Raw genomic sequence first — 27,301 nt, 5'->3', positions numbered from 1 at the left:
CTGAATGGGGGAAATAACAGTACAGAAGCATGAATCTGTGTTTAACATCGAATTTGATTTCAGTAACCATTACCGTCGATCTTTGTGACTCTATGGCTAAATAGATATACTATCTATTTACATCTGAGTATATGCTATTAATATTATCTCATCAATTATCAAATATTAAAGGTACTGCGAGACAACCAAGCCTTGCTAAAGACAACATAATTCACTGTTGTGTAAGAAATAACAACATAATGACTCGAAAGCAGGGCTGTCCAATAGAAAATAATAATTTTGCCACAATAACATTCTTCACCTTTAATGTATTAAACACACCAAAACCAATACAGCGTGAAATATGATGGGAGGCCTGTTACTCCATGTTATGGGGCTGCTTACAGCAAAGGGTGGCTTGAATTTGTGCAGGCTGACATATCAAGCCCATGAAGACTAGAAGGAAATGTGTTGCCCAGTGTCAGAGAGCCGGGTCTATTTTGTGGCAAGTTTATATAGAGATCCGGGTCATTATAAAGGGTTTGCATTAATAAATATAGAAATAGTTTGACAAAGAAGTGGTACCTCTACTTACGAATGTCTCTTCATTTGAATATTGCCTCTTGTTACAAAAGAAATTTCAAGATGCGAAAGGTAAAAATACAGTATAGGCTGATCCTCGCAGCTCCGAGTTTCCTGAACTTATGGCTGCTCTGCCATTGGCTATTACCTAGAATCTTCCTGGCATTCCATTGGCAAAGAGGGACCTTTCCCGCATGTGTCTATGTGTGTAGATAGATACGATATGTGTCTATGCAGCGTCCTCGTCATCTGCCCGTTGGGCCATGAGGTTTTTCGTAAGTGTGAATCACCTGGAAAAATTGTTCACCAGTCCAGCGATCGCTATCCGTGCTGATGTTTGCCTTGGATATTTTCGAAGGATTGTTCAAACCCAACAAAAGCAAATGTCCTTGGATCAGTTCTTTCCAAAACGCCAGGCAAAAACCACTTCCGAGAGAGAGCATGGACTAAAGAGGGCAAAAAATGCCAGTTCAAAGTTAAATGACCATGATTTTTATTCTTTACTCTATTCTTTGTTTTTTACATTATGTATAAATCTCATTTATTATGCAATAATCTAATTGTAACATTTATTTGTTACATATTTTGATGCATTGTTATGCTTTAGGAAATATTTATATCCGAATTTTTGGGGGGGAGGTGAGGGTGGGCCTTGGAACAAATTAGGGCATTTACATGGAAAGTGTGTCTCTACTTACAAAATGTTCTAGTTAAGAAATTTCTTCCAGAACCAATTAATTTCATAAGTAGAGGAGCCACTGTAAATCTTGTATTTCACGAAGAAGCATGACAAATATTAGTAAGGTCTCGCCACAAGGATGCCACACAATAGGATCAAAATACCATCGTTCTAGTCTTAATGTCATCTGTTATTATATTACATTTGATGTGAGTACCTAAACCTTGGACATCCCTGCTCTAAAGTGAACAAAAGTTATTTGAGCAAAAGCAAAATGATGGGTAGAGAAGGAGTGATAGCAGATTGTGATGTGGCTAAGGGTTAGCCATTTCATCTGAAGTCACAGAAGAAGTCAAGCTTTGCAAGGCTCCCATTTCTACAAATTACAAAAAAGAAAAACAATTGATTTTTGATATAGCTCATCACTTGAAGCTGTTTGTTTGAGAGGAGATCTAAATCAATATCCTAATCATCATAAATAATGGCAATTGAATCAGCACCAATCTGGACAATTTTAAGGACACCCATAGACTGCGTAACATGTCTGTCAGTGTTTTTCACGGATTTATTTTGGAGTCTATAATAAAATCCATAAATGCCCTACCCCTCATCCATTCTTTTCCTGTATTACTTCTCCAGTTTACGATCAAGTGCAGAGGTGCTGACCCAATTCCTTGACCCCCCCGCCCCCAATCTGGTGGCTTACTTGTACTTCTTTGTGTAACCCTACCAAATAACAAACTATTTGCAAATTATCCATAACACCCATGGCACAGAGTACATGAATACCTTTATATTTGAGGTATGTCAGGAAGTCAATGAGAGTGTGGACAATGTCTTCCTCCGCTTTCCTTTGGTTACCTGTGAAAATAGAGAACACCCATACATCCGTTTTCAACACTGCTTATTTTTACAGGGTCCAGTGCTGGAGCCTATCCCAGCTGACTTCGGGCAGAAAGCAGACGACACTCTGAACTGGTCACCAGTCAGTCATAGGGCACACATAGAGATAAACAACCATTCACACCCACATTTAACATCGTCAGTGAGTGGGAACTGACCCCGCGCTGCCCACACGCAAATCAGGCGAATGTATCAATACACCTTTTCAGAACATAAAAAAAAAAAAAAAAAAAAATCAAAAATCTAACTTGTACGAGAGCAGGTCAAAAGCGGCGAGAACCTTTGCCTGAGGCTTTTGTACCTCTGCTGCTGTGACCTCAGTGGCTCAGTTTTCCAGTCCCTATTCCATGACCTCTCAAGGTGTTCTTTGCCGTTAAAGGTCAAGTGTGAAGTAAACTTGGCCAACCACCTATTGAGTAATATGGCTAACACTATTTCAAGGGTACTTTTGTTACCTTTTTTAACGCAGCCCACCCAGGTTCTAAATTAGACCCACAGCAGCGTCCTGAACGGCAAAAATGCTTTTGTTCACCAATCGCCGGTCATTGCAGTGATGTCATTGCTGAGTCACCAGTCAGCCATCATACTGCATTGTTCATTGTCCCGTTAACTGGTCTTTGCCAGTGATTTTGAGGGATTTGGTAAAGTGCCTCGGCACTGTGTGGCGCTGCACTGTTCACATACGGGCAAACAATTGTTTGAGTGGTCAAAAGAAAAGAATAGGGAACATAAATGGGCCAGTTTCGTTCTCACAAAGCGAATGAATTTCACGCCAGTGTTGATGAGTGTTTTTGTTACAAGCACTTTGACTACCTCAGTTTTCTCAACCGTTTTGCTTATGATAAATGCTTTGCAAAAAGGTAGGTGTGATAATCACGAACTCTGGCTGTTGTGTATGAAAACATTCGATTCAAAGTATTATACATGTACATGGATGTAATGCTGTAGGAAATCTTTCAAACTACTGTATTGTCCGCACTATAAGGCACACTTATTGAATGCTAATTCAATTTTGTTAAAAGCCAAGAGTGCGCCCTATAATACGATGTGCCTTGTATATGGATCAACATTCAGATTTCTTGGATGTAGTATTTTAAATGTTCTATAAAGCGCTTAGTTACAGCTGTAGTTGTTGTGAAAGCTCTATATAAATAAAGCTGCATTGTATTGTATTGCCTTTAGCATAACTCCATCTGGTGGATGCATAACACAACCGCAGCCACTATTGTAGCTTCTATTCGATACGTCTTATAATGCGGTGCGCCCTATATATGAAAACAGTTTTTAAACAGGCCATTCATTGAAGGTGTGCCTTATTCTCCGAAGCGCCTTATAGTGCAGAAAATAAAAGACAGCATATGTTTTACAAGTGCATATTGGATCTGCTCTTAAAATAAGTTGAATTAACTCCACAGTGAATGCCACTCAGTGTATTGATCTTGGTGGTGTGGCATTATATTACAATCCATGTCATACATACTGATGCATGATACTGATACATTATGCTCAAAACACCAACCTGTTTGGAAGTTATCTTCCCAGTCCATGTCTCTCTTGCCAGCAAGACCAGGCTTGTCTCCAAGTATCCTGTGCCCATCTATGCCATCTGGACAGGAGTAGAGTTGTTTGTAGTTAAGGGCAGCCAGCATGCCAAATACAGTGTCACTCACACTTGTGCACAGCTGGGTGTGAATGTTTTGCTGGTGGCCGGAGGGGCAATCGGTGCACACTGGCAGCCACGTTTCCATCCGTCTGCCCGAGGGTTGCTGCGGCTACACAATGTAATTTGCCACGGCCAGAGCGTCAACGTGAGGGTGCATGAATAATGTATCCACTCTCAAGCATCTTCGAGTGTTCATTTCAGTTCAGTTATTATTAATAATGTTATTACTATTACTGTTATTATTAATTATAACAATCATCATAATAAATACACTTTGACACAATTTAATTCGAGTTTTATAGCCTTGTGCTGATTCTGCATCATAATCTGCAAAGTAGGCTGGATATCCTTTTTTTTTTTACACTTCAAATAATTCAAATTCAATGAAAAATAAAATCACTCTTAATTCACTAAATGATATGCTGAAATAGTACACTGTGGGTTAGTTTAAACTTATTTATTTAAATATTTTCTGTCCCGCTTAACCTCTTCAATGGCAGGATGGGGACTGCAGTCTGTCCTGGCAGACAGACAACCTCCCCCCAACATAGTCGCCATTCGGTTGAAGGGTGGTGGTGGTGCTTTCAGAGAGAATTTTGACCCCACACCAGCTGCATGAAAAATAATTATGTGAACCTCTTTTCTACATCACTCTGATTTATGCCTACCAAACTTAGGGTCAGGATATAAATCAGGTCCATGTCAATTTTTACTGGGTCATTGACTGTCAGAGTCAAATGTTCTGAGCTATTTTGTTGTTTTTAAGTTGTCTGCGTTTTGGCGAAGCTCTTTCTTTTCATGTTGTATAATTTTTCTTGTCTTTCCCGTTCTTTAGCAATAATTTAATTGTACAGTTCGAAGTACTGTAGTTGACATCATTTTGTAATTATAGTGCTCCCAAATTCAAGATATGAAAAGATGATTTGGCATAGAACTGTCATGGTTCTGTTTGATTTGTCTCGTAGTAGGTGAGAGAGGAGGGCGTCTCCTCCAGTGCCACACCTGTTCATTGTCAACATCATCAATCACCTGCCTTTAAAAGGACTGCCAGGCTGACAACCCATTGTTGGATAATTTAGCCTTTCTCATGACACTAATATCAAGCGTTGTATTTTCCAGACGTCTAGGTTCATGCTTCGTAGCCACGTTTAGTATTTTTGATCTTGGAAGTGGAGCAACGCCACTCGAGGGAAGCGCGCCTCTGCAGTCGATACAGTAGTCCGCAGTCTCTGCTTTGCGTGCGTAGCGCGAGCACGTACGTACGCGCGCGGTTTTTGGTTTCAACCAATCAGTGCCAACGCAACACACATCACGGATCGAGAAGCCGGAACAACACCACAACTGGTTAGCCTAGCCTACGCGACGCACGAGGTCTCACGGACACGTTTTCCCGATTATCTGTGTGCCTTGCCTTTCTTTCCCGAGAATACATTTTCACTGTACTGACTGTCTTAGCCACTGTGCCTTTCCCGTTCCACTCGGGCTTATAGCAAGTCTGCTCAGAAAGAGACGAAATCTCATTAGAAGTCCATTTTTTTTTGTACATACCTGTCAACTTTTCGGAGCATCAAACTGTATAAACTACCAAAAAAATCCTTATAAAGAGCAAAAAATCCTTATAACATACCAAAGCATTTTATATGTCAAAATAACGGCAGAAAAAACCCCACGAAATTTTCAATGATATTTATTGTAGATCTCCATAATACAATGTCTGGTTAATGTCTAATCATCATTCTACTTAGTGGCATTACTTAAGTTACCGGAAATGAAAGCATTCGAGTAGACTAGCACCATTCTGGGCAAAAACAAACGGAACTACCTGTTAGGGGGAAAAAAAACAAAAAAATGGAAATTTTCAGAATCCGTATGATTTGTGCGATACGGCCATATACGTAAGATTCACCACAAAATCCATATGAACTATGGCTAAACCGTATGAGTTGACAGGTATGTAAGTAATGCCACTAAGTAGAATGATGATTAGACATTAACCAGACATTGTATTATGGAGATCTACAATAAATATCATTGAAAATTTCGTGGGTTTTTTTCTGCCGTTATTTTGACATATAAAATGCTTTGGTATGTTATAAGGATTTTTTGCTCTTCATAAGGATTTTTTTGGTAGTTTATACAGTTTGGCGCTCCGAAAAGTTGACAGGTATGGGGATGCCAGGATGATGCTCGATAATAGCCAATGGCAGAGCAGCTATGAGTACATTGCGTTCAGGAAACTCTGAGCTGTGAGTATTTGTCCCTTTTGCATCTTGACATTTCTTTCATAACAAGAGGCAATATGTTCCTGTTGAGATGTTTTGTAACTTGTGTAAAATATTTCATATATATACTGTATATGTAAAAAAATCCTCATCTCACCCATCGGGTGGTGTCCGTCCTCCATTCAGCTTGGGTCCTCTACCAGAGGCCAGGAAGCTTGAGCGTTCTGCGCAGTATCCTTGCTGTTCCCAGCGCTGTGCTTTTCTGGACTGGGATGTCCGATGTTGTTCCCGGGATCGGTTGCAACCACTCATCTAATTTGGCCGTCACTGCCCCGAGAGCTCTGACCACCACAGGCACGACTGTCACCTTTACCTTCCAGGCTCTCGCCATCTCCTCTCTGAGCCCTTGGTATTTCTCCAGTTTCTCGTGTTCCTTCTTTCTGATGTTTCCATCACTTGGGATTGCTACGTACACTACAATGGCTTTCCTCTGCCCTTTATCTATGATCACGATATCTAGTTAGTTCGCCATTACCATCTTGTCAGTCTGTATCTGGAAGTCCCACAGGATCTTCGCTTGGTCATTCTCCACCACCTTTGGAGGGGTTTCCCATTTTGACCTTGGGGTTTCCAGTCCATACTCCGCACAGATGTTTGGCTCCTCTGGTATCTCTACCAATGGCCTTCTATGCTTCGCTCATGTATTGATCTACTGTATGTGTCCACTTATCTTAGCCGCAATGATGCCTGTCATGAGCTTCCATGTTGTAGAGACAGGTTATTGGCCGATAGTTGGATGGGACTGCACCCTTTGAGGGATCCTTCATGATCAGGATCCTTTGCTCTTCGGTTAGCCATCCTAGGTGATCCCATCCCTCAGCAACTGGTTCATTTGTGCTGCTCGGCACTCATGGAGTGCTGTGAGTTTCTTTAGCCAGTAGGCGTGGACCACCAGTAGGCCTGGTGCTGTCCAGTTTTTCATATCTGAGACTCTTTCCTGTATATGTTAGTTGCTCCATGTACAGCACTTTGTATGCAGCGATGGCTGTTTGAAAGTGCTCTGTAAATACAGTTGAGTTGAGTTGAGTTGAGTTGAGTTGAGTTGAGTATGTCTGCCACTGTTATGGTAACTGGGTTCTGTTCAGGGAGGTTGCTGAGCTCCTCTCAGCGTCACCAGCCATTTTGCACTGCTGTTATGTGCGACCTCCTTCTCCCGTATGCCTTTCCAATACCTTTCAGTTTCCAGTCTTGGTGGGTCTGCTCTGCTGTTAGAACCGTGCCACTGAGCGTACATTTTCGCAGGTTGTGTTGCGAACAGCCTGTTTATTCGTCTAGTATCATTCTCTTTCATGTACCTCTTTATGTGACTGGACAAGGCTTGGGTCCTTTGCTAGGCAGTTTCGAGTGCTTCGGTTATGGTCATCTGGATGTACCTCTCGGGTATTGGCCTTTTCATCACACCTCTCTTGGCCTCCGTCTTGCTCTTTATAAGGATTTTTTTGGTAGTTTATACAGGTTGATGCTCCGAAACATTGACAGGTATGTATTTGCTATGGTCGACCATTTCACAAATCATCCAAATCAATTTGCAACAGGACTTCTCTCTAGAGCTAAGATCGGTCCTAAAAAATCGAGCCCGACCTGACGCGAACCGGCCCGAGGGTATTTAAGGATTGATTTGCAGGCCCTAGCCGGAAGCAAACCAGACATTTCCTATGTTATTTGTGAGGACTTGGGAGGAGGAGGGGTGATTTCTGATCACAAAGCCTGTCTTTTGTAACGAAATCTAAGTTAAACAAGACTGTATAAACATTTACCGTATTTTCACGACCATTCGACGCACCGTATGGTTGGGCGCAGTCTCATTAATGGGTGCTATTTCTGTATTTTACACATAGACAAAACACACTGTATTATTGGGCGCGATTTTAAAGTGGTAAAACATACGCCAGCTTAAACATACGGCATGCATGCGCGCACGCTAAAAACACGTTAGCTTGTAGCATACGGTAGCATGCCAAGACATACAGATACAAGCTAAAACACGTTTTTAAAAAGGCAACGAAGCAAAACGGAGTTCCGTTGTATTTTATTTAGCCATCGTACAATGTACTCACGTTTTTCGATCAATCATCACCCAGAAATCCATCAAAGTCCTCATCCTCTGTATCAGAATTGAACAATTGTGCAAGTACCGGTAATCCATCAAAAACGCCGTGTTCCCTCTCGTTGTCAGTCACTCTCATTGCCATGTGGCTCCACAGAAATGATGCCGGCTTTGCCAAAAACTCGAACAACAGTGCAAGCAGACACGTTCGTCCAAGCAGCCACAATCCATTCGCAAATTGTGGCGTAACTCGCCCGGCGCTGCCTCTCACTCTTTGTAAAGTTGTGTTTGCCATCGATCATTCATTGTTCCCATGCCGTTCGCAACTTTACTTTGAACGCCCGGTTGATGCCGATTTCCAGCGGTTGGAGTTCTTTAGTCAAGCCTCCGGGAATAACGGCAAGCTCAGAGTTCATTTGCTTGACTTGGTTTTTCACCGCTGCTGTGAGATGGGCACGCATGCCAAAAGCATAACCGATGGCTTGAAGTTTGAACTGAGCTTCGTAGGCGTGTCTCTTTGTAGAATTTATTTTCGGGGGTTCTTAGAAACCAAAACCGAAGTTGTTTTGCAACAATGCACATAGCCACACTCTATACAGGTGTTGGTACCTGCTTGTAGCGTCGCTTTAGCGTCCACTTACACGCCCACCCTTCACTCATTGGCGGCCTGCTTCCCCGCATGCCTGTCACTCACGTCTGCCTTTTCTCTCTCTTTCTCTCCATATATGTATATATACACGCCCACCCTTCACTGATTGGCCGACTTCTTTGCCGCATGCCTGTCCACAGTCACTTCCGCCTTTTCTCTATATAAACAGCGTGTCGGCTGTCAGTCAGATTTTGGAACTCAGCGCATAGACAAGACGCTCCGCATCATAAGGCGTCCTGTCCATTTTGGAGAAAATTTTAGACTTTTAATGGCGCCTTATAGTCGTGAAAATACGGTACATCTTTTATATTTCTGTTTCTGAAGAGGTTACATTAACGACAATTTTCCATCATTGACGGATTTTTTTTCAAGAGTGGATGGGGAAAATTTAAGGCCGTCCGTCATTTTGACGGGTTGAAAATTGGGCCGTAAACAACAGCAGCAGTACGTCCTTATGAATCTAGCGCGGCACTTTAAGAGAGAGAAGCAGAGAGACAAAGACGAACACTGACGGGTGGATACTCAACAGAGACTGGAAGGAGTTCTTTGAATTGTCCTTGGAAGAGTTTAGTACAGTACGTGTTGTGATGAGGCGACTTCTGTTTTTTTGCAAACCACGGTCTCTTGTGGCCAAAACTATTCACGGCCTCGAAACAAAAAAAAAAAAGTCAGCGAGAGAGAAGCCAGACCCGACCCGAACCCGAAGCATGATTGACATTCGGGTCGGGTCGTACGGCCTGATCTTACCTCTACTTCTCTCGACAGATAAATGCAATGAACTTGCCTGCTACTTTTGGGAAAAAGAACAATCCATCAGGTCAAACATAATCACAAACTCGCAAAATTATAAAATGATGCAGCACTTAACATCAGACCGGGTTGCGTTCTTGTCAAATATGTAATGTCTCGTGTAATGTCACCCACTACATGCTGGGTGAAAAACTGTAGAACTGAATGCCAGAATGGAATGTTTGTATGTATGGGTTTAAAAATACAAAATCATGTCATCAAAAATAATTCTACAAAATGGACTATGCAGAGTCGGGATACTAGGGCAAGTCCAGTTTGTGAATTTGGTCGTTGACTGCATGCTGCCTGCACATATGGCAATTTGCAGACAAAAAGTAAACTAGATTTTTGACTCGCTAAAACAAGGTCTAAGTGTGCTGTAACACAACAAGAATGAACAAAATGACATAACACGTCATAGTTGAGACAGATGAACACCTGCTTACAGCTGTAGCCTTTATAGACTTACAGTGCATTCCAAGTTATTATGCAAATTGTGTTTTTTTTCTCAGATTTTTATAGTCAGTGCCATTGGCATTCAGCATAATTTTCAAGTCAACTGTTAGAGAACAATTTGAATTTGAATTTTTTCAACAACCTTCCCAAATGATAACCTCCCCCCCAAAATAAAAATGTAGTTTTTGTTAAAATTCACGCTATGCAGTCATGTTTTTAGCTTGAATGAACACGTGAAGCCACTACAACATGTCTTCAAGGTATTTGACACGCTAACTCTGATTCAATGTGGGCACAAGTTCAATTAAATGAGTTTCACAAAATAAAACCAATTTAACTACATACTACACACTCTGGTTTAAAAATATTTCGACGGTGTTTTCTCCACGTACTTGGGTTTCCTCCCACGTTCCAAAAACATAGATGGCAGATTAATTGAACACTCTAAATCAGGGGTGTCGAACTCATTTCACGTTGTGGGTCACATACGGCCTCGGTACATGTCAAGTGGGCCGGACCATTAAAATTATAGAGTACTCTGCTATAAATAACCAAAATAACAGGTCTTTCCTTTGGTCTAAAGAAGCACAGGAACATTAGGAAAATGTTGAAATTGAATGAACATATTTTTTACAAGACATTTTATGAAGCACCTTAGATTTCCTTAGACAAATGTGCAATTTACTTTTATCATTCACATATACAGTATGCATTGCAATGGATCCCACTGATTGTACAAAGAGCACAACTTTAACAAGTACCGTAAATTCCGGGCTACAGACTGCACCCAATTAAGAGCCGGATGCTCAGATTTATGAAGAAAAATCGCGGTCCCCCGCTGAACCCCCGCAGAAAAAATGCAACATTTCTTAAGGTTAAAATAATCTCCATATTTTTATGAGCATGATAAATGCATTTGCACAACGAAATTATGCTGAAACACATAATAAGAGGCCAGACAAAGAGAGATCTCGATGCGCATTTGCGTAATTACGAGGAGAAATACTGCAGCCCACTTGGCTTTAAATAGAATAATGCAGTCACCTTTTTAATTTACACTCCAAGTGAGAGGCAAATCAAATGTCAGAGGGTCTTCGTCCATATTTATTATTTCATCTGGGCTGATGGAATTCTCCTATCTTTGTTTGTGTGAATGTGCGGAACGAAGCAAGTTTGTCCTCGTAATTGGGAGTAGAGCTTAGATCGGTCCTAAAAAATCGAGCCCGACCCGAACCGGTATTTAAGCGGGTTTAAAGCCCTACCCGGCCCGAGCCCGATCACTTAACTTGATTTGCAGGTCCGAGCCTGAAGCAAACCCGACATTTCATGTTTTATTTGTGAGGACTCGGGAGCAGGAGGGGTGATTTCTGATAACAAAGCCTGCCTTTTGGAACGAAATCTAAGTTAAACAAGACTGTATGAACATTTACATCTTTTATATTTCTGTTTATGAAGAGGTTACATTTCCATCATTGACGGATTTTTTTCAAGAGTGGATGGGGAAAATTTTAAGGCCGTCCGTCATTTTGACAGGTTGAAAATTGGGCCGTAAACCACCGCAGCAGTACGTTCTTAAGAATCTAGCGCGGCACTTTAAGAGAGAGAAGCAGAGAGACAAAGACCAAAAATGACGGGTGGATACTCAACAGAGACTGGTAGGAGTTCTTTGAATTGTCCTTGCAAGAGTTTAGTACAGTATGTGTTGTGATGAGGCGACTTCTGTTTTTTTGCGAACCACGGTCTCTCGTGGCCAAAACTATTCACGGCCTCGAAAAAAAAAAGTCAGCGAGAGAAAAGCCCGGCCCGAACCGAACCCGAAGCATGATTGACATTTTAAGGCCCAACCCGAATTTCGGGTCGGGTCGGGCTCAGGCGGCCCGATCTTACCTCTAATTGGGAGGGAGCTGCTGACACAACGTCGTGCGTGCCCTAATAGGCAGGCTTTTCCGTTTCATGAATCTATAACACCACGACGGCCCACTTTTAACACCTTTAAAAGCTTTGGTTGTCTTTTTACATTGGCTCAGTTCTTCTTGCCAGAGCCTCCACCTTCACACCATCGACTAGTCTATGCCAAGATTACGAGCAGCAGCTTGATTTCCTTCTTTAACTGCCAGAGTGATCACTTTTAGTTTAAAAGCTGCATCAAATGCTTTTTGTCTGGTATTCTCCATCTTGATCAGGGTTAGAAAAAAGACTGAAATAAGGAAGTTGTGATTACCGGTAATCATACAATTTCATTGGACCCCTGTGTACTACTCATTCATTTTATTGGTCGCCTGTTGCCGGCTAACACAATTTTCCCCGCGACGGCTAAAAGAGCGGAAGTTGTGATTAGTCATACAATCTCATTGGACCTCAGTGAAAGACTCATTCATTTTATTGGTCCATGTTTTTCCCGCGATGGAAAAAAAAAATTAAAAAGCCGCTTCATATTACACGTCGCAGTGTTGAAAGTGTGGGAAAAAAGTAGCGGCTTGTAATCCGCAATTTACGGTAAATGGTCTTGAAAAATAGAGTAATTCACTTTAAAATTAAACGAGATTTATAAAGAAAATAATTTTTAAACCATTTACACATGTGCATATAAAATCAAAATTTAATCATTGCTCACACCTTACAAACTAAGGAGAGTGCTATTAAATGTGAAAAGAATAAAGTTTTCAAATGTCCTTCATAGCGTCTGCTGTGTTGGGTCTGTCTCAGTGACAGGCTGAGACTGTTGTTGTCTTCTTCCCTGATCAAAACAGTGTGTCCCCTAGCGGATACTCCACGAATTGCACCTTATTTAAGATATAAATTCCGTGTCTTTTATGCATTTTTTTCACTTATAAATTATCCTGCGGGCCTGATCGATCCCATGCTCTAAATTGTCCCTAGGTGTGAGTGTAGGCGTAATTGGTTGTTCGTGCCCGATGTGTGCCCTGCGATTGGCTAGCAACCAATTCAGGGTGTCCCCCCGCCTCCTGCCCGAAGACTGCTGGGATAGGCTCCAGCACCCCCCACGACCCATGTGAGAATAAACTGGATCAGAAAATGGATGGATGGATGTTTCTACAGTGATCAAATATTTGGTCTTGATATTACATTGTTATATAATATAATAATGGTGTTGTATTTTGTGTCTGCTCATCTTAATTCATCTGAAAGGTGAATGTGACACAAACCAACGGCACTTGTAAAATGACAGCAATAGCATCTGGATTCCATAGACATAACAGTAAAATCTGGAGAGAACCCCCCCCCCCCCCCCAGAATATATATATATATATATATATATATATATATATATATATATATATACAGTATATATATATATATATATATATATGTGTGTGCCCTGTGATTGGCTGACAACCGGTTCAGGGTGTCCCCGCCTACTTCCCAAGACAGCTGGGAAAAGGCTCCAGCACCCCCCCGCAAAGCAGATCGGAAAATGAATGAATAAATATATATATATATACACACACACGTGCGATAATAGAAATTGGATGTCTGAGTGATGCCATCAATGCGTGTTGTGACCATTATGTTTCCTGAACAAGTACTAGATATGCTGCAGCAATTGCACCATCTATCATTTTTTGGTACTTACTGACTAGACAACCAAATGGTCACTTTGCAGAACATTGACAGTCAGCATTTACAGAATACATGTCTCTGAATACTTGCTTAAAAAAAGACAATATAGCGGTACCTCTACTTACGAACGTTCAAGTTTTGAAATTTAAGTTACGAAATGGATGGATGGATGGATGAATGGATGTGTGTCTATGCAGTGTCCTCGTCAGTCGCCCCTCGAGCCACGAGGTGTTCCGTTTTTCGTAAATGGGAATCACCCAGAAAAAGTGTTCACCAGTCCGGTGATCGCTCACTATGCTGATGTTTGCCTTGGACTTTTCGAAGGATTGTTAAAAGCCGACAAAAGCAAAGGTCCTTGTATCAGTTTTTTACAAAACGCCGGGCAAAAACCACTTCTGACAGAGATCATGAACTTAAAGAGGGCAAAAAACGATGAGGACGAAGTTAAAAGTTAAATGACCATCATTTTTATTCTTTACTGTATTCTTTGTTTTTTATATAATGCAAAACGCTCATTTATTGTGCAATAATTGAATTGTAACATGTATTTGTTACATATTTTGATGATGTTTTTATGCTTTAGAAAACATTTATGTCAGAGTTTTGGGGAGGTTGAAATGGATTAGGGCATTAACATGGAAAACCCGTCTCTATTTACAATATTTTCTTGTTAAGAAATGTCTTCCCAAACCAATTAATTTCGTAAGTAGAGGTACCACTATTACAGTAATCCCTCGTTTTATCGCGGTTAATGGGGACCAAAAGCACCCGCGATAAACGAAAATCCGCGAAGTAGCGACCAATAAACATATATTAAAAAAATAAAATAAAAATTAAGTCCGCAAAAGGTCCGCGAGAAGCTGCAAAACAACAGCGAGTCACATAGAGCAACATATACAGTACTGTACTCCATGTATATGAAACAAAAAAAAAAAGTATATATATATATATATTTTTTTTTAATCCGCGATGCACTGAAGCCGCGATAAACGAACCGTGAAATAGCAAGGGATCACTGTACATACTTTTACTGTTTGGATGGATAAAATCAGACATCAATACAATGATAGCCGGGACAGGAAGTTTGAATGGGGCAATTCCTGGCCTAAAAGTGAGGTCCTGCAGCGGCTGTTATGTTTCTATCTTACATTGAGTGATCAGGTTGTCTCTGCCTCTGGCACTGGGTGAATCCTTTATCTGAATTAGGTGATCAATCCGACCTGTAACACAGGATGAGGCAGGAGGAACTTTTATGTGAGCTTCCACAGATATGCAAACACACTCACACACAGGGGGTGAACTGCCCACAGAGAGTTTACAGGAGTTTCCCCAATTGGCCACTGACAGTTGAATTGAGCAGCTCATTTTGAGGGAATAAAAGGTCAAGGTCATCTTTATTGTAAAATGTGCTCTATGTATGACATACAGCACAGATGAAATTTCTTTCTCTCAATCCTCATTTCAAACATACAAACATGCTGTGCATTAAAACACACACAACTAGAGATAAACCAGCAAACAACACTGTACAAAAGGCATACTATATAAATCTAAACAATAAAAATAAAAAACACTGGCACTTATGACTATCTTGGGTTAAAGTGAGGTAGTGCAGTGTGCAATACGCGAATGTCGGATGCGGAGGAGAGGTTCATAGGTTCCCTAACAAACAAAGCAAAACAAAAATCACACCTGTAACAGCAGACTGTTTCGGTTTTCCCCTTCTGTATATTAAGTGATTGATATGTTGTCGTAACCAATAAAAACATAAAAAGTAAAGTGATTTCAGCTGACACTAGACACTAGAACCTGGAATAGGCGAAATCCATGAAGTAGTCAGTTTTATTTTTTACAGTTATTATACAATACTGAACTATGTATACGATGCAGAGGCGATTGCTCTAAGACTGCAAGGGAAGCTCAGCTTCTGTCATGTTCCTGTTCTTGGCTTTGCCAGCAGGTGGCAGACTTAGCATTCTTGCTGGTTGCACACCTGCTGCTAATCTTGCAAATTAGGGAACTCAGTATTTAAGGAGCCACAAACTGTCTGCTGGTTGTCTGAGTATTGTTTTGGCTTGCTGCTTTCCTTGCTCATAGACCTTTGCTATAGACCTCGTTGTACTCGCTATTGTTCCCTTGGTACCATTGGTTTTGTAAGTACAGTCATACCTCAGTTTTTGAACGTCTCTGTTCTCGACCAAATCGGTTTTCAACCAAAAATTTTGAGTTTTTTATGCCTCGGATGACAACCGAATTTCGGTTCTTGAACAAACTGAGCGCACTTGAATGCGTCACTTGACTCCTCTTGCCTTCCTTACACGAGGAAGTGACACTCCCTCGGGTAGACGAGGACGTGACGCTTCCTCGTCTAGCGTTCCATTGTGAACAGACGTGTTCAATAAAGATTTTTTTTTAAAAGAGCGTGGTTTCGGTTTTCGAACAAATCGGTTTTTCGAACAAATCGGTTTTTCAAACAGCCTTCTGGAATGGATTATGGTCGAAAACCGAGGTATGCCTGTATTGTTTTTTTTTGTTTTAGTGAATTGGCTTTTGCTGCGTGTATTTCATACATTGTTTTTCGTTTGTAGTCTCGGGTTTGTTTTCCTTCCTTGCCTTTAGTGCAAGTGCTTTTGGTTATCGTTTAGTTCTTGTGTTCCCTGGTCCTTGTTTTGACCAGTGCTTTATGTTCCTACTTTGTCGGTGCAATTTTTGTATATTAAACATTTTTTGTTACAGAGTACTTGTCTGGAGTCTACAATTTTTGGGATCCTCAACATTAAATGGTTCGACCGAATCATGACAGCTTCCCTTAAAATGTCAAAAAGTAAGTGATCAAATATATGTGTGTACGTACAAATGTGTGGACATGCCATTGACTAAATATGCGCGACAATGCGCTCAACTTTTGTTCCGAATCAGCTTCTTATTACTGGTTACGACACGACTCTCTTCTCATTCATTCCCGCAGCTTCACTGTGTTTTAAACTGTGTGGACGCTCTGCGTCGACCACGCGGACTCTGGGCGTCTAGAGAGTTCAGTGTAGGTTGTCCCAATGCATTGAAACGAGACGAGTCATTGGATAAGTGCTGCTTTTGTCCTGCCAATCGGATGCTCATCTTTTCTGCATGATGATTGGATGATCTGTCTGAGGTTGAATTTCTTTTTGATTGATAGAGAAATGAGCCAATCACGATCTTATGGTGAAGGCATCGTTTTCATTTTTTTGAAAAGGAACGGAAAGTGGAATTCATATACAAATAAACGGACACATTTTATGATGTAGGCCGAAATTGAGCTTCCCCTTCTTGACAGACGAGCATCCGCTGCTGATACAATGAAACCAAAGACCAAAAATTTGTAAAGGTAAATTTGGCAAGCTGTACAGAGATAAGGTGCGGAAACTGTTCACGTTGGTCAGTCCCTTAGCCAATCAGGATGCAGAACACAATTCACTGTTTAAAAAACTGCACTAAAAAAGCGGAAGGTGAACTGCGTTATAGCGAGGGTTAACTGTATACCAATAATTATACGAATAGACTGTGTGCTTTTCAGTATTATTCTGTCACATGCCAACTCAGATGTCTTTCGCGCACATTGGAAAACTTTAAGAAAACGATGGTGGCCTTAATTGGGGAATAAATAAAATGTGTCAGTATTAGGGTTAGAGTTCTCAGTAATAGGATCTGAGTTTGTCCTATCACACAATCTAGGTCAGGGGTATGTATCAAACTCATTTTTGTCACGGGCCACTTTGGAGTTACTTCTTCCCTCGGAGGGCCAAATTAATGTTTAATCATCGCGTGGTATTGTTATTTGTACACAACAAATTGATGGATTACTAGTTTTGAAATCGGTCAACTATATGTTTGTTCACTTATTGTTCAAGTGAGTGTAAACAGGGTCAGAAAATTAGCACAAAATCTCAATGTTGTTTATTACACCTGACAATTTGACATTTCTGTACAAATTTTAGAAATCATCATGGCAGTTGACACACATGATCTGCTTTCGTGGGCCACTAAAATGACGTGGCGGGCCAGATCTGGCCCCCAGACCTTGAGTTTGACACCTGTGATCTAGGTCAAACTTGCTCAAGGGCACCTCAACATTTGTCACTCCACCAACTAGAGCTATTAATGAGTAACCCACAGAGGGCTTTCTCATGCAAGTGCACACATGGGCAACCAACCTGGATATGCTGCTCAATGCGGCCGCTCCACAAGTCGCCAAAGTTGCATTTACTGTCGGTCACAGCTGTCAAAGTCCCAATGAAAACACCTTGCTTTTTACAGAACGTAAAATGTGAATAACAGTGTTTAAATACTGTTCTTGCCAGGAACCTTTTGTAAGTCCAGTCTTTTCAGCCTTTGGAGTGTTTATGTATTTATTTTTTAATTCAGTTGACTTGGTCTTTGCCGTGCTTTTGTTTGGTTGATGTTTTTTTTTTATGTGACCTGTGAATCTGAAGCCCTTTGGAATACCAATCGCTTGCATTCCCATACATAGGTGAAATTAACAATGCAAGGTTTCTGCGCTATGAGCAGGAGCGTTTTAGGGAGTTACATTACCAATTTCAGGAGGAGTCAGATTTGTCGAGAGCAAAGTTGTGAAATTTAGGACAATTGCAAAATTCACCCCTTGCTTACAATATGCTGAAAGAAAACAAACGTACTGACTTTACAGCGGACACACCGCCTGACACAGGTAATAAATATTTGTTGTATCTAATTTAAAAGGAAAATAAATATCTGCTCAGAAAGCATCTGCCTCTCTGAAGTGCCTTGGTATGTTGGAGTGGGCCATGACTTTTATTGTGCAACTCCACCTTATCCTGCCAGACAACCACAAAGCCATGACTTGCTTCTTCCATCCATCCATTCATTTTCTAATCTGCTTATCCTCACAAGGGTCGTGGACGTGCAAGAGCCGATCCAAGCTGTCTTCGGGTAGTAGGTGGGGGACACCCTGAACTGGTGAACTGGTTGCCAGCCAATCACAGGGCACAGAGTGTTCCGTTAACATGCCATGCATGTTTTTGAAATGTGGGAGGAAACCAGAGTACCCAGAGAAAAGCCACGCAGCCACAGGGAGAACATGCATCTCCACACAGGAAGGCTGGAGCCGGAATCAAACTCTGCAGCTCTGCACTGTGAGGCAGACGTGCTAATCAGTCGCCCTCCGCACCGCCCCAATTTCTTCTTCTCTTTTTTAAATTAATTTCAGACATGTCAATAACCACATAGCCAAAGCATTTCAAACAATATAGGTGTAAGTTGAGGGGTTCGTTGTTTTGGAATGGATGGCTCTACTTTATGAACGGCAAAAGGAGAGATGGAATCCTTTGAATGCAGTTTTATTGAAAAGGGGAAAAAAGACGTCTGCACCGCAGCACGTTCGAGAACGCCACTCCTTCTTCAGGCAACTAAAACACTTCCTGTTTCCTCCAGCCAATCAGACACTCTCAACTTAAACATGTTAACATCAAAGACAATACTGTAATGTTCAAACATACAACTCAACAGTATTTATAGAGCACTTTCAGACAGCCATCGCTGCATACTAAGTGCAGTACATGGAGCAACTAACATATACAACAGTAAAGCAACAAATCGGTAACAAAGACGGTAGAAAGCACCAAACAGTAAAACCAAGAACTAATCTAAGTCATGCTGAGTCGAATGCCAAAGAATACAAGTGAGTTTTGAGGAGGGCTTTGAAGATGGGCAGCGAGGAGGCTTGCCGAATGTTCAGTGGGAGGTCATTCCAGAGAGAGGGACCAGTAACAGAAAAGGCTTGATCCCCTCTGAGCCTCAGTTTAGTTCTTGGTACTTCTAATAATGTCTGGTCTGCAGACCTGAGGCGCCGGGCAGGTGTGTAGGGGCTGATGAGCTCAGAGAGGTAAGGTGGCACGAGGTCATTTAGAAATTTGAAGACAAATAATAGGATCTTGAAAATAACTCTAAAATGTATAGGGAGCCGGTGAAGGGATGCCAGAGTAGGAGTTATGTGCTCCCTCTTACAAGTACCAGTCAAGAGGCGAGCAGCGGCATTCTGGACCAGCTGGAGGCGCTTAATGGAGGATTGGCTCACTCCAAAGTAAAGGGCATTGCAGTAATCAAGCTGGGATGTGACGAAGGCATGAATTACTGTCTCAAAGTGTTCATGTGAGAGGAGAGGTTTTATTTTGGCCGGCTGTCTAAGGTGAAAGAAGCTGGATTTGACAACGGCACCAATTTGCCGATCAAGTTTGAAATCACTGTCCAGTTTAAGGCCCAAGTTTGAGACTGTTGACTTAAGGTAAGGAGACAGGGGGCCCAAGTCCACAGGATGGGATGTACAAGGGCAACTGGGACCAAACAATATCACCTCTGTCTTCTTTTCATTGAATTTCAAGACATTTTGTGCCATCCAGGTTTTGATTTCTTCCAGGCAGGATAGAAGTGGCCTTAATGAGAAAGAGTCTTTCTTGCTCAGTGGGACATAGATCTGACAGTCATCTGCATAGCAGTGGAAGGAAATACCATGTTTCCTTAAGATGGAACCCAATGGGAGCAAATACAGTGAGAACAGCAGAGGCCCCAGAATCGAGCCCTGTGGAACACCACATGACAGGGGAGCAGTACGTGACTCAGAGCAGCCAAGACTGACACATAAGGTTCTGTCAGCTAAATAGGACCTAAACCACTCAAGAGCACTGCCACCAATGCCCACCAAGTGCTGCAAACGAGTCAGCAGAATACTGTGATCCACTGTATCAAATGCTGCAGTTAAATCCAATGAAACTAGACACACGTAGTCTCCAGTGTCATTTGCCAGGAGGATGTCATTAGAAACGCGTAACAGGACTGACTCCGTGCTATGCATCGTCTTGAAACCTGACTGGAAGACCGCCAAGATGTTATGTTCATCCAAGAAAGATTTCAACTGCATGTGCACCACTTTTTCCTGAATTTTTGAAATGAAAGGCAGTTTGGAAATGGGCCTGAAATTTGACAGCACATCTGAATCAAGACCAGGTTTCTTGATCAAGGGTTGGACCACAGCATGTTTAAACTGTTGGGGAACTATACCAGAAGAGAGGCTGCTGTTGATAATGTCCAAGACCGATGTACCAATATTCGGGAGAACCTCCTGAAGGGAATGCGGGGGAAGAGAGTCGCAGGGGGAGCCAGATGGCTTCGTCTGGAGAACTACATCCTCCAAAAGCATCAAGGACACAGTTTCAAAAGAATTTAGCACAGCTGAACACGGAATGTGGACAGAGGGGTCAGATGCGGACTTTGAGACCGGAGTCCTCGCTGTAGAAACCTTATCAATGAAAAACAGAAGGAATCTCTTGCACATCTCGGGTGAAGAATCCGAGCAAATAGGCAGAGAGGGTTTGAGTACAGAATCTATGGTTTTAAATAGTGCGCGTGGGTTGTGACAATACAAGGATAATAATTAACAATTAAGCAAAAGCTTCCACAGGTATACACGCACATCAATATACCTTGTCAACATTTCCCTTTCAACATGCCCAAAAAGGGGTAAGAAGTACAACTTACTTTCCCCAACTGTAATATTCACTATTCACCAACAATCATGATGGTTGTGATTCCCGTGAGTCCGGTAAACCAATGCTACAAACAACAGTTTTTTTCTTTTCAAACATTTTACCACTTACACCTCCCAAAACACACCCTATGTACCATCATAGTTACAGTGCTAGCTCCCTATTACCCCATATTTTGATGCCTATATTTTTTGAAAATAATCAATCTGAGCTGCTTCCCCAAAAAAACCCATCCTTGGATTATGTTCGAACTCATCACTGAGTTCATTTCAAACTCTGACACCACTCATCGAAATCCACTTTCTAGTCATGGTTGTTCGAAGACTCCTGGTTTTTAAATTAAGATCCATCCATTGACTTTCTAATCTGCTTATCCTCCCGGGCGTGCTGGAGCCTATCGCAGAGCACCAACAGCCGGAGGCAAAGTTTACACACAGACGAACTCCTCTTTGAGTAGCATAACATCCGCTCTCCCAACTGCTCGCACGTCCCCCCTCACATCCTGTGAGTCACATGACGCATTCCAAAATACTCAGCAAAAACAACATGACGTGTTGTCAACAACAACACACATATCCTCAATTTATCCCTGCCAAACACTTAGATTTGGCACTTGCACATTTTGTAAATTAAAATGTAACAAAAAAAAAAAAAAGAACGGTTGCTGTCACTAGGCATCAGTGTTCCCTCGGCGCAAAGGCAATTTAAACAGCGGATAAAATCAAAACAATTTTGAAAAAAATCAAACGTGAGCTGGATTGGCATTTTCAATTTTCAGATTCGCCTCTGTCATGGTGACAAAATACAAATTAAAAATTCTGGGGTTTTTTTTGGTGGATTTTGGATGGAAGAAAGGTGCACATTTCTCTCTATCCAAAACCGTTATTGTGTGATCCTGAATGCATTTTGTAGAACGCTAATTATTTCAGGAAAGGTAATTGCAACCACCTGGGAATGGCCAATTGCAGCTTGTCCCTGATTGGCCTGAAGCTCAAGTGAACTCCCTTTAAAAGAGGAATGAGGAAGTCACTGCGCGTCGGACAGCCTGGAGAGCAGTGCTACATGTGGTCTGCTAAAAACTGGTCAACTGTTGCTCCTTGAAATAAAGAAAACTGGAAAATCTCCTTCCTGGATCCTGGCTGAATCGCCTTTTTATTCTTTTTTTGCCTGGCCTGCTGTTTCGCCGCATAACAGCCTCATACAAAGAATTCAACGGTTAATGTGATACACAAGGTTAACAGAGTGGGGAAAGAAAAATGTTAAAAAGAAAAAAAAGATTATGAAAGTGTGGGAGCATTTTGGACTGAAATGCATGGAAACGTGGAGCCTCCAATGTGGAAGATAAATATTTTGACTGGCAAATACGTGAAGACATACTTGCGTGTTCGTCTGAATGTGTTGGAATACATTCAAACGTACTCGCAAGTACTTTCGAACGTACTTGGCTCGAAATACGTTCGAACGTACTTTTAGGCAAAATGCTACATGGCATTTTCTCAACTCAACTCAACTGTATTTATAGAGCACTTTCAAACAGCCATCGCTGCATACATTTTCCATAATTCCACGGGATACTGACTTGCACATGTATTTTGAGTAAAAATTCAGAAAGTAAATCATGCACTGCAGCCATTCATCTATCCAGAAGATCCATTTTCTGAGCCGCTTATCCACACGAGGGTCGCAGGCTTGCTGGAGCCCAGCCCATCATCTTAGGGCAGTAGGCGGGGTACACCCTCAACTGGTTGCCAGCCAATTGCAGGGTACGCATAGACAAAAAAACATTCTCACTCACAATCACACCTAGGGACAATTTAGAGCGTGCCATGCATGTTTTGGGAATGTGGGAGGAAACCAGAGTACCCACAGAGAACCCGCGCAGGCATAGGGAGAACATGCAAACCCCACACAGGAAAGCCAGGGCCTGTGACGACATCGTGAACAGCTGCGCTTCTATCCAGCTTCCTCCCACATGTACAGACTGTACAGTTGAGGTCTGTTGTCCCCTGCCTGTAGTATCAAATCTTCACCAACAGAGGGTGATAAAATACTGCTGAACAGCTGTAAAATGCCGGTTAACGTTTAACTGTATGCAAACTTTAAATCCACACACAAACGAAAATTCCGAGGAGATTGCGGCAATTCCTGCTTCGTGTTTTTTCACTTTTTGCGGGGGAGTTTGCCTAATAACTGCGAAAAACGAAGGATTACTGTTTTTGAATTTCTAATGAAATAAAATTTGTTTTGGACTATGTGAGCAAAGTGTCTAAAAACAAGCCATATATATTTTTTACAAATCCACTGACCATGGCAGTGCAACAATTAAAACACATCATATTACTGAGAACTCAAAACAATATAATCTTTTTAAATGGAGTGCAAAATGATGTTTGCACCTTTATAGACACATTTCACACACACAGGGAATATGATCTGAAGAATTCATTCCAAACTAGCCATCCCTTTGAACAGATATGATTTAGATATCAAATATACACTACATGGTAAGGTGTGAACGTGTTAAGTTACTCATGTAATATGCTGTCCACCCTGTGAGCTGAAGAAATAAAAACAAACTAAAATAAGAAAATGTGCGCCTAACAACCCCAGGTTGCCACTTGAGAATGGGGCCTAAACAGCTATGTGCACCCCTGATTGAAATGTTGAGACATTAATAAAGTCTGCCCAAAGTCACATGGTCAAAATGTATTATGTGCAAGATGAGTATAAATGTTGGTGAATTCTCAACAAATCTTGTGAAAAATATCAACAATTTGAAAGTTTCATTTTCATTCACGTTCATTCTCCTCTCAGTCACAAAACAATTAATGATTACAACTCTTGCGATGCAGTTATGGCAAACAAGACCTTTAAAATATACTATTATAGGGCAGTGGTTCCCAACATCCAACTGCGCAACTGACATTTAGCGAACATCTGTCTATTTAAGAGCCATGAGCCACATGGTGGAAAGAGTTTAGTGTAAATAATGTGTGAAAACAATGTAAAACTATGCAAAATGAACAGTCGGTGTGTTCGCAGTACTTACGGGGACCTAAAAGGTAGCCGGCACTATTGAGAGTCCACCCCCTCTTCTCCTTTGCCTGCATGGTGAAATAGGACAAAAGTAAAGGGGTCGACAGATTAGTATTTCGTCCTTAAGATCATTGCGTATCTACACTTGTCCTCACAAGGACAATCTTTGGATCACAATGACTCCATTTATAGATTATCGTCAAATGAAAAATGTAGTTGACAATTCTCGACATGTACTTATGGAACAAATGTTGATCTGGAGACTTAATCTGTTTTTTAAATTTTCATTTTAGGAATTAAAATACATCATTGCAGATTACGAGATGACAATCACTTTCTGGTTATTTATTGCTATTTATTACCAGGTAAACCCAAGGGTGTACTTTTATTTCCCCCCTTTTTGGATAAAGGAGATCATATTCGGATTTTGGGGTGCTTAGTGGCGCTGATTTCCATGTTTCTGTAAGTAATCAACTCCCAAGGTTTCACCAATTTGAATTGGATTGTGGATTCCAAACTATTTAGTTTCCAAATTTGAGCCAGCTCAGTGGGCTGTTCTGTGATGATAATAAATATTTAGACGTTGTAAAATAAAACATGAAAACTATGATTTCTTTATTAATTTATAGACCTGAAACATACTGGTGTATTAACTACATCATTAATAACAAAAAAACATAAATCATGATTTTTAATTATCAATGCATTTAAATTTTTTTGGGGTCGTGTACCTTGACGTGCTGCTGCCTTTGATGAAGATGACAAGATTCACAGTGATTGTCTGAATACCCAGTCACTGCCAGTCCCATGCAGTAATGCATTTTAGAGTTGCATCAAAAAGGCCATCATCAAAAATTTCACCAAACTAATTACAGTATGTAAGCGACTCGCAGTGAACCCTGATGGGATGAGCAAAAAGTCACGACAAACAAATGCTCTATTGTTGTGTGTAATTGTTTGATTAATTATTATTAATTAATTATTCTCTCTGGAATGACCTTCCACTGAACATTCGGCAAGCCTCCTCGCCCATCTTCAAATCCCTCCACAAAACTCACTTGTATTCTTTGGCATTCGACTCAGCATGACTTAGATTTGTTCTTGGTTTTACTGTTCGGTGCTTTCTACCGTCTTTGTTACCGATTTGTTTTACCGTTTATTGTATATGTTCAATTGCTCCATGTACAGCACTTTGTATGCAGCGATGGCTGTTCCAAAGTGCTCTATAAATACAATTGAATTGAATTATTGTTTAGCGCAACTGTTGCATGAACCTCAATTTGGTTTGTGGAAAAATAAATTTATCAAGCCCTGTATGTAGATTATTTATGGATCCCTAATCCCTACAAGCAATGAATGTAATTTATAGTCGATCATTTTCTTTTGTTCCAGTTCTACTTCTGAGATTGCAGCAAAGAATAGAATAACAACACACAAAACTGAAGATTTCATTCACAAATGCAACAGTAAATTGCATGGCATTAATGAAAAAAGAAGAAGATCTTACCGCTATTACCAGCTCGATGGTCTCCGAGAACATTGTGCAAAAGACGAGAGACACCAGCAAAATCCTATAGGACCTCTTCATCTAAAGAATTCAAGTAAGAAGGAAAGACATCAAGAACTACCTCACCCATTCAATTTTTACAATCAATCCAACCGGGAAGACTTTCCTTATGTGGGACTCTTCATGTACTGTAGATTGACCTACACATAGAATGCCTTGATAATAAGAATTAAATGACTTGAACAAAGCAGTGTCTTACCTTTGATATGCTGGCAACACAGACTCTCCTCCCCGAAGGCAGCAGCTGAAGTTGCTGTTTGTGTGAACACTTTGCAGTTCCGATGAAATGGGTACTACATACACCTTTTATGGTCCTCAAACTCACCATGGCTTCGGTCCACCTGCGTCAGCAGCCCTCTCCCCTCAGACAAGAGAAAGCGTAATGAAATTCAATTACATCATGTAATGCCCGGAGCTGATTTTTCTTTACCCCCCCCCAGAGACATGGATTAAATTTGAAAATGAGGGAACTCTTCCTATCACCATCTTTCACTCTACAAGCATATGCTTCAAGTTTGTGTTGCAAATCAGTGTTGGACAATTTGTTTTCATGCTTGCTTGTTTGATTTAAGATTTTTCTTTGGGTCGGTTGAAGGAAGAGTGATTATGAAAATCCATATAAGATAAAATATTGAAGACATTCCTCCTCTACCAAATAGTTCATCCTTTTATATCTGCTGCTTTCTGGTCAGGTAAGGAAATAAAAATAAATATTTACCACCTACTTATTATTCTACTGATCAGTGAAATGTCCATCTTTCACTGCAGGTGGAATCATTCCTTTTACAAACTAGTGAAACGTTATGGGCTAAAATACATTTCAGTTCAAACTTTTAAAAATAAGTCCAGTATTAGGTTTCATTCAAACAAGATATTTCATTGACAATCAATCATCATAAACGTGAACCTACAAAAGTGACTGAAAACATGTATGCCAGGACAATGCAATGCCGTAATAATTTTTTTTTTCAAATTCCTATATATTTTTTTCATATCTTCCACTTTTATATTTAACATACCGGTAATCAAATAAATGTAAATATCAGACTAAGGTAACACGAGTACTTGACTTGACTTAAACAAAATTCAGTTTTAAATGTTCATTTTATGTGTTAATGGGGAAAAAAAACAATTCAACGCTACCTGGTCCTGTGTGAAAATGTAGTTTGCCCATAAACCTAATAACTAGTTGGACCACCCTGAGCAGCGACAACTGCAATCAAGCCTTTCACATTTCTGTGAAAATATTTTCTCCCAATATTTCTTGCAGAATTGCTTTAATTCAGCAACACCGGAGGGTTTTGAGTTGCCCTTTCAAGATCATGCCACAGAATCTCAATTGAATATAAGTCAGACTATGACTAGGCCACTCGAAAACCATCATTAAAAAGAAAAAAAGAATAATAATTTGATTCATGACTTTGCTTGCCGGTGTGTTTTGATGTTGTCCTGCTGCCGAACTCAAGCGTGCTTCAGCTTGAGGTCACAAATTGATGGTCAAGCATTCTCCTGGAGGATTTCCCAGTCAAGA

The 27,301-nt window shown here is 40.9% G+C and overlaps 1 protein-coding gene across 1 annotated transcript; it reads right to left on the bottom strand.

Annotated features, from left to right (window-relative positions):
• Nucleotides 1-26,029, bottom strand: gal (galanin/GMAP prepropeptide). Its single transcript, XM_086109262.1, has 6 exons — nt 25,970-26,029; nt 25,711-25,791; nt 24,217-24,271; nt 3,663-3,749; nt 2,030-2,101; nt 1-1,616 (listed from the first exon to the last, which is right to left on the bottom strand). The coding sequence occupies exons 2-6, from the start codon at nt 25,789-25,791 to the stop codon at nt 1,555-1,557; spliced, it is 357 nt and encodes a 118-aa protein (XP_085965388.1). The 5' UTR covers nt 25,970-26,029; the 3' UTR covers nt 1-1,554.
• Between the last annotated feature and the right edge of the window lie 1,272 nt (nt 26,030-27,301).

Source organism: Hippocampus guttulatus, chromosome 4 (assembly GCF_054856545.1).
Source record: "Hippocampus guttulatus isolate MCC_2025c chromosome 4, RoL_Hgut_1.0, whole genome shotgun sequence".
Lineage (NCBI taxonomy): Eukaryota > Metazoa > Chordata > Actinopteri > Syngnathiformes > Syngnathidae > Hippocampus > Hippocampus guttulatus.
The sequence above is the reverse complement of the archived record's forward strand: the minus strand, read 5'-3'. Positions and strand labels throughout refer to the sequence as shown.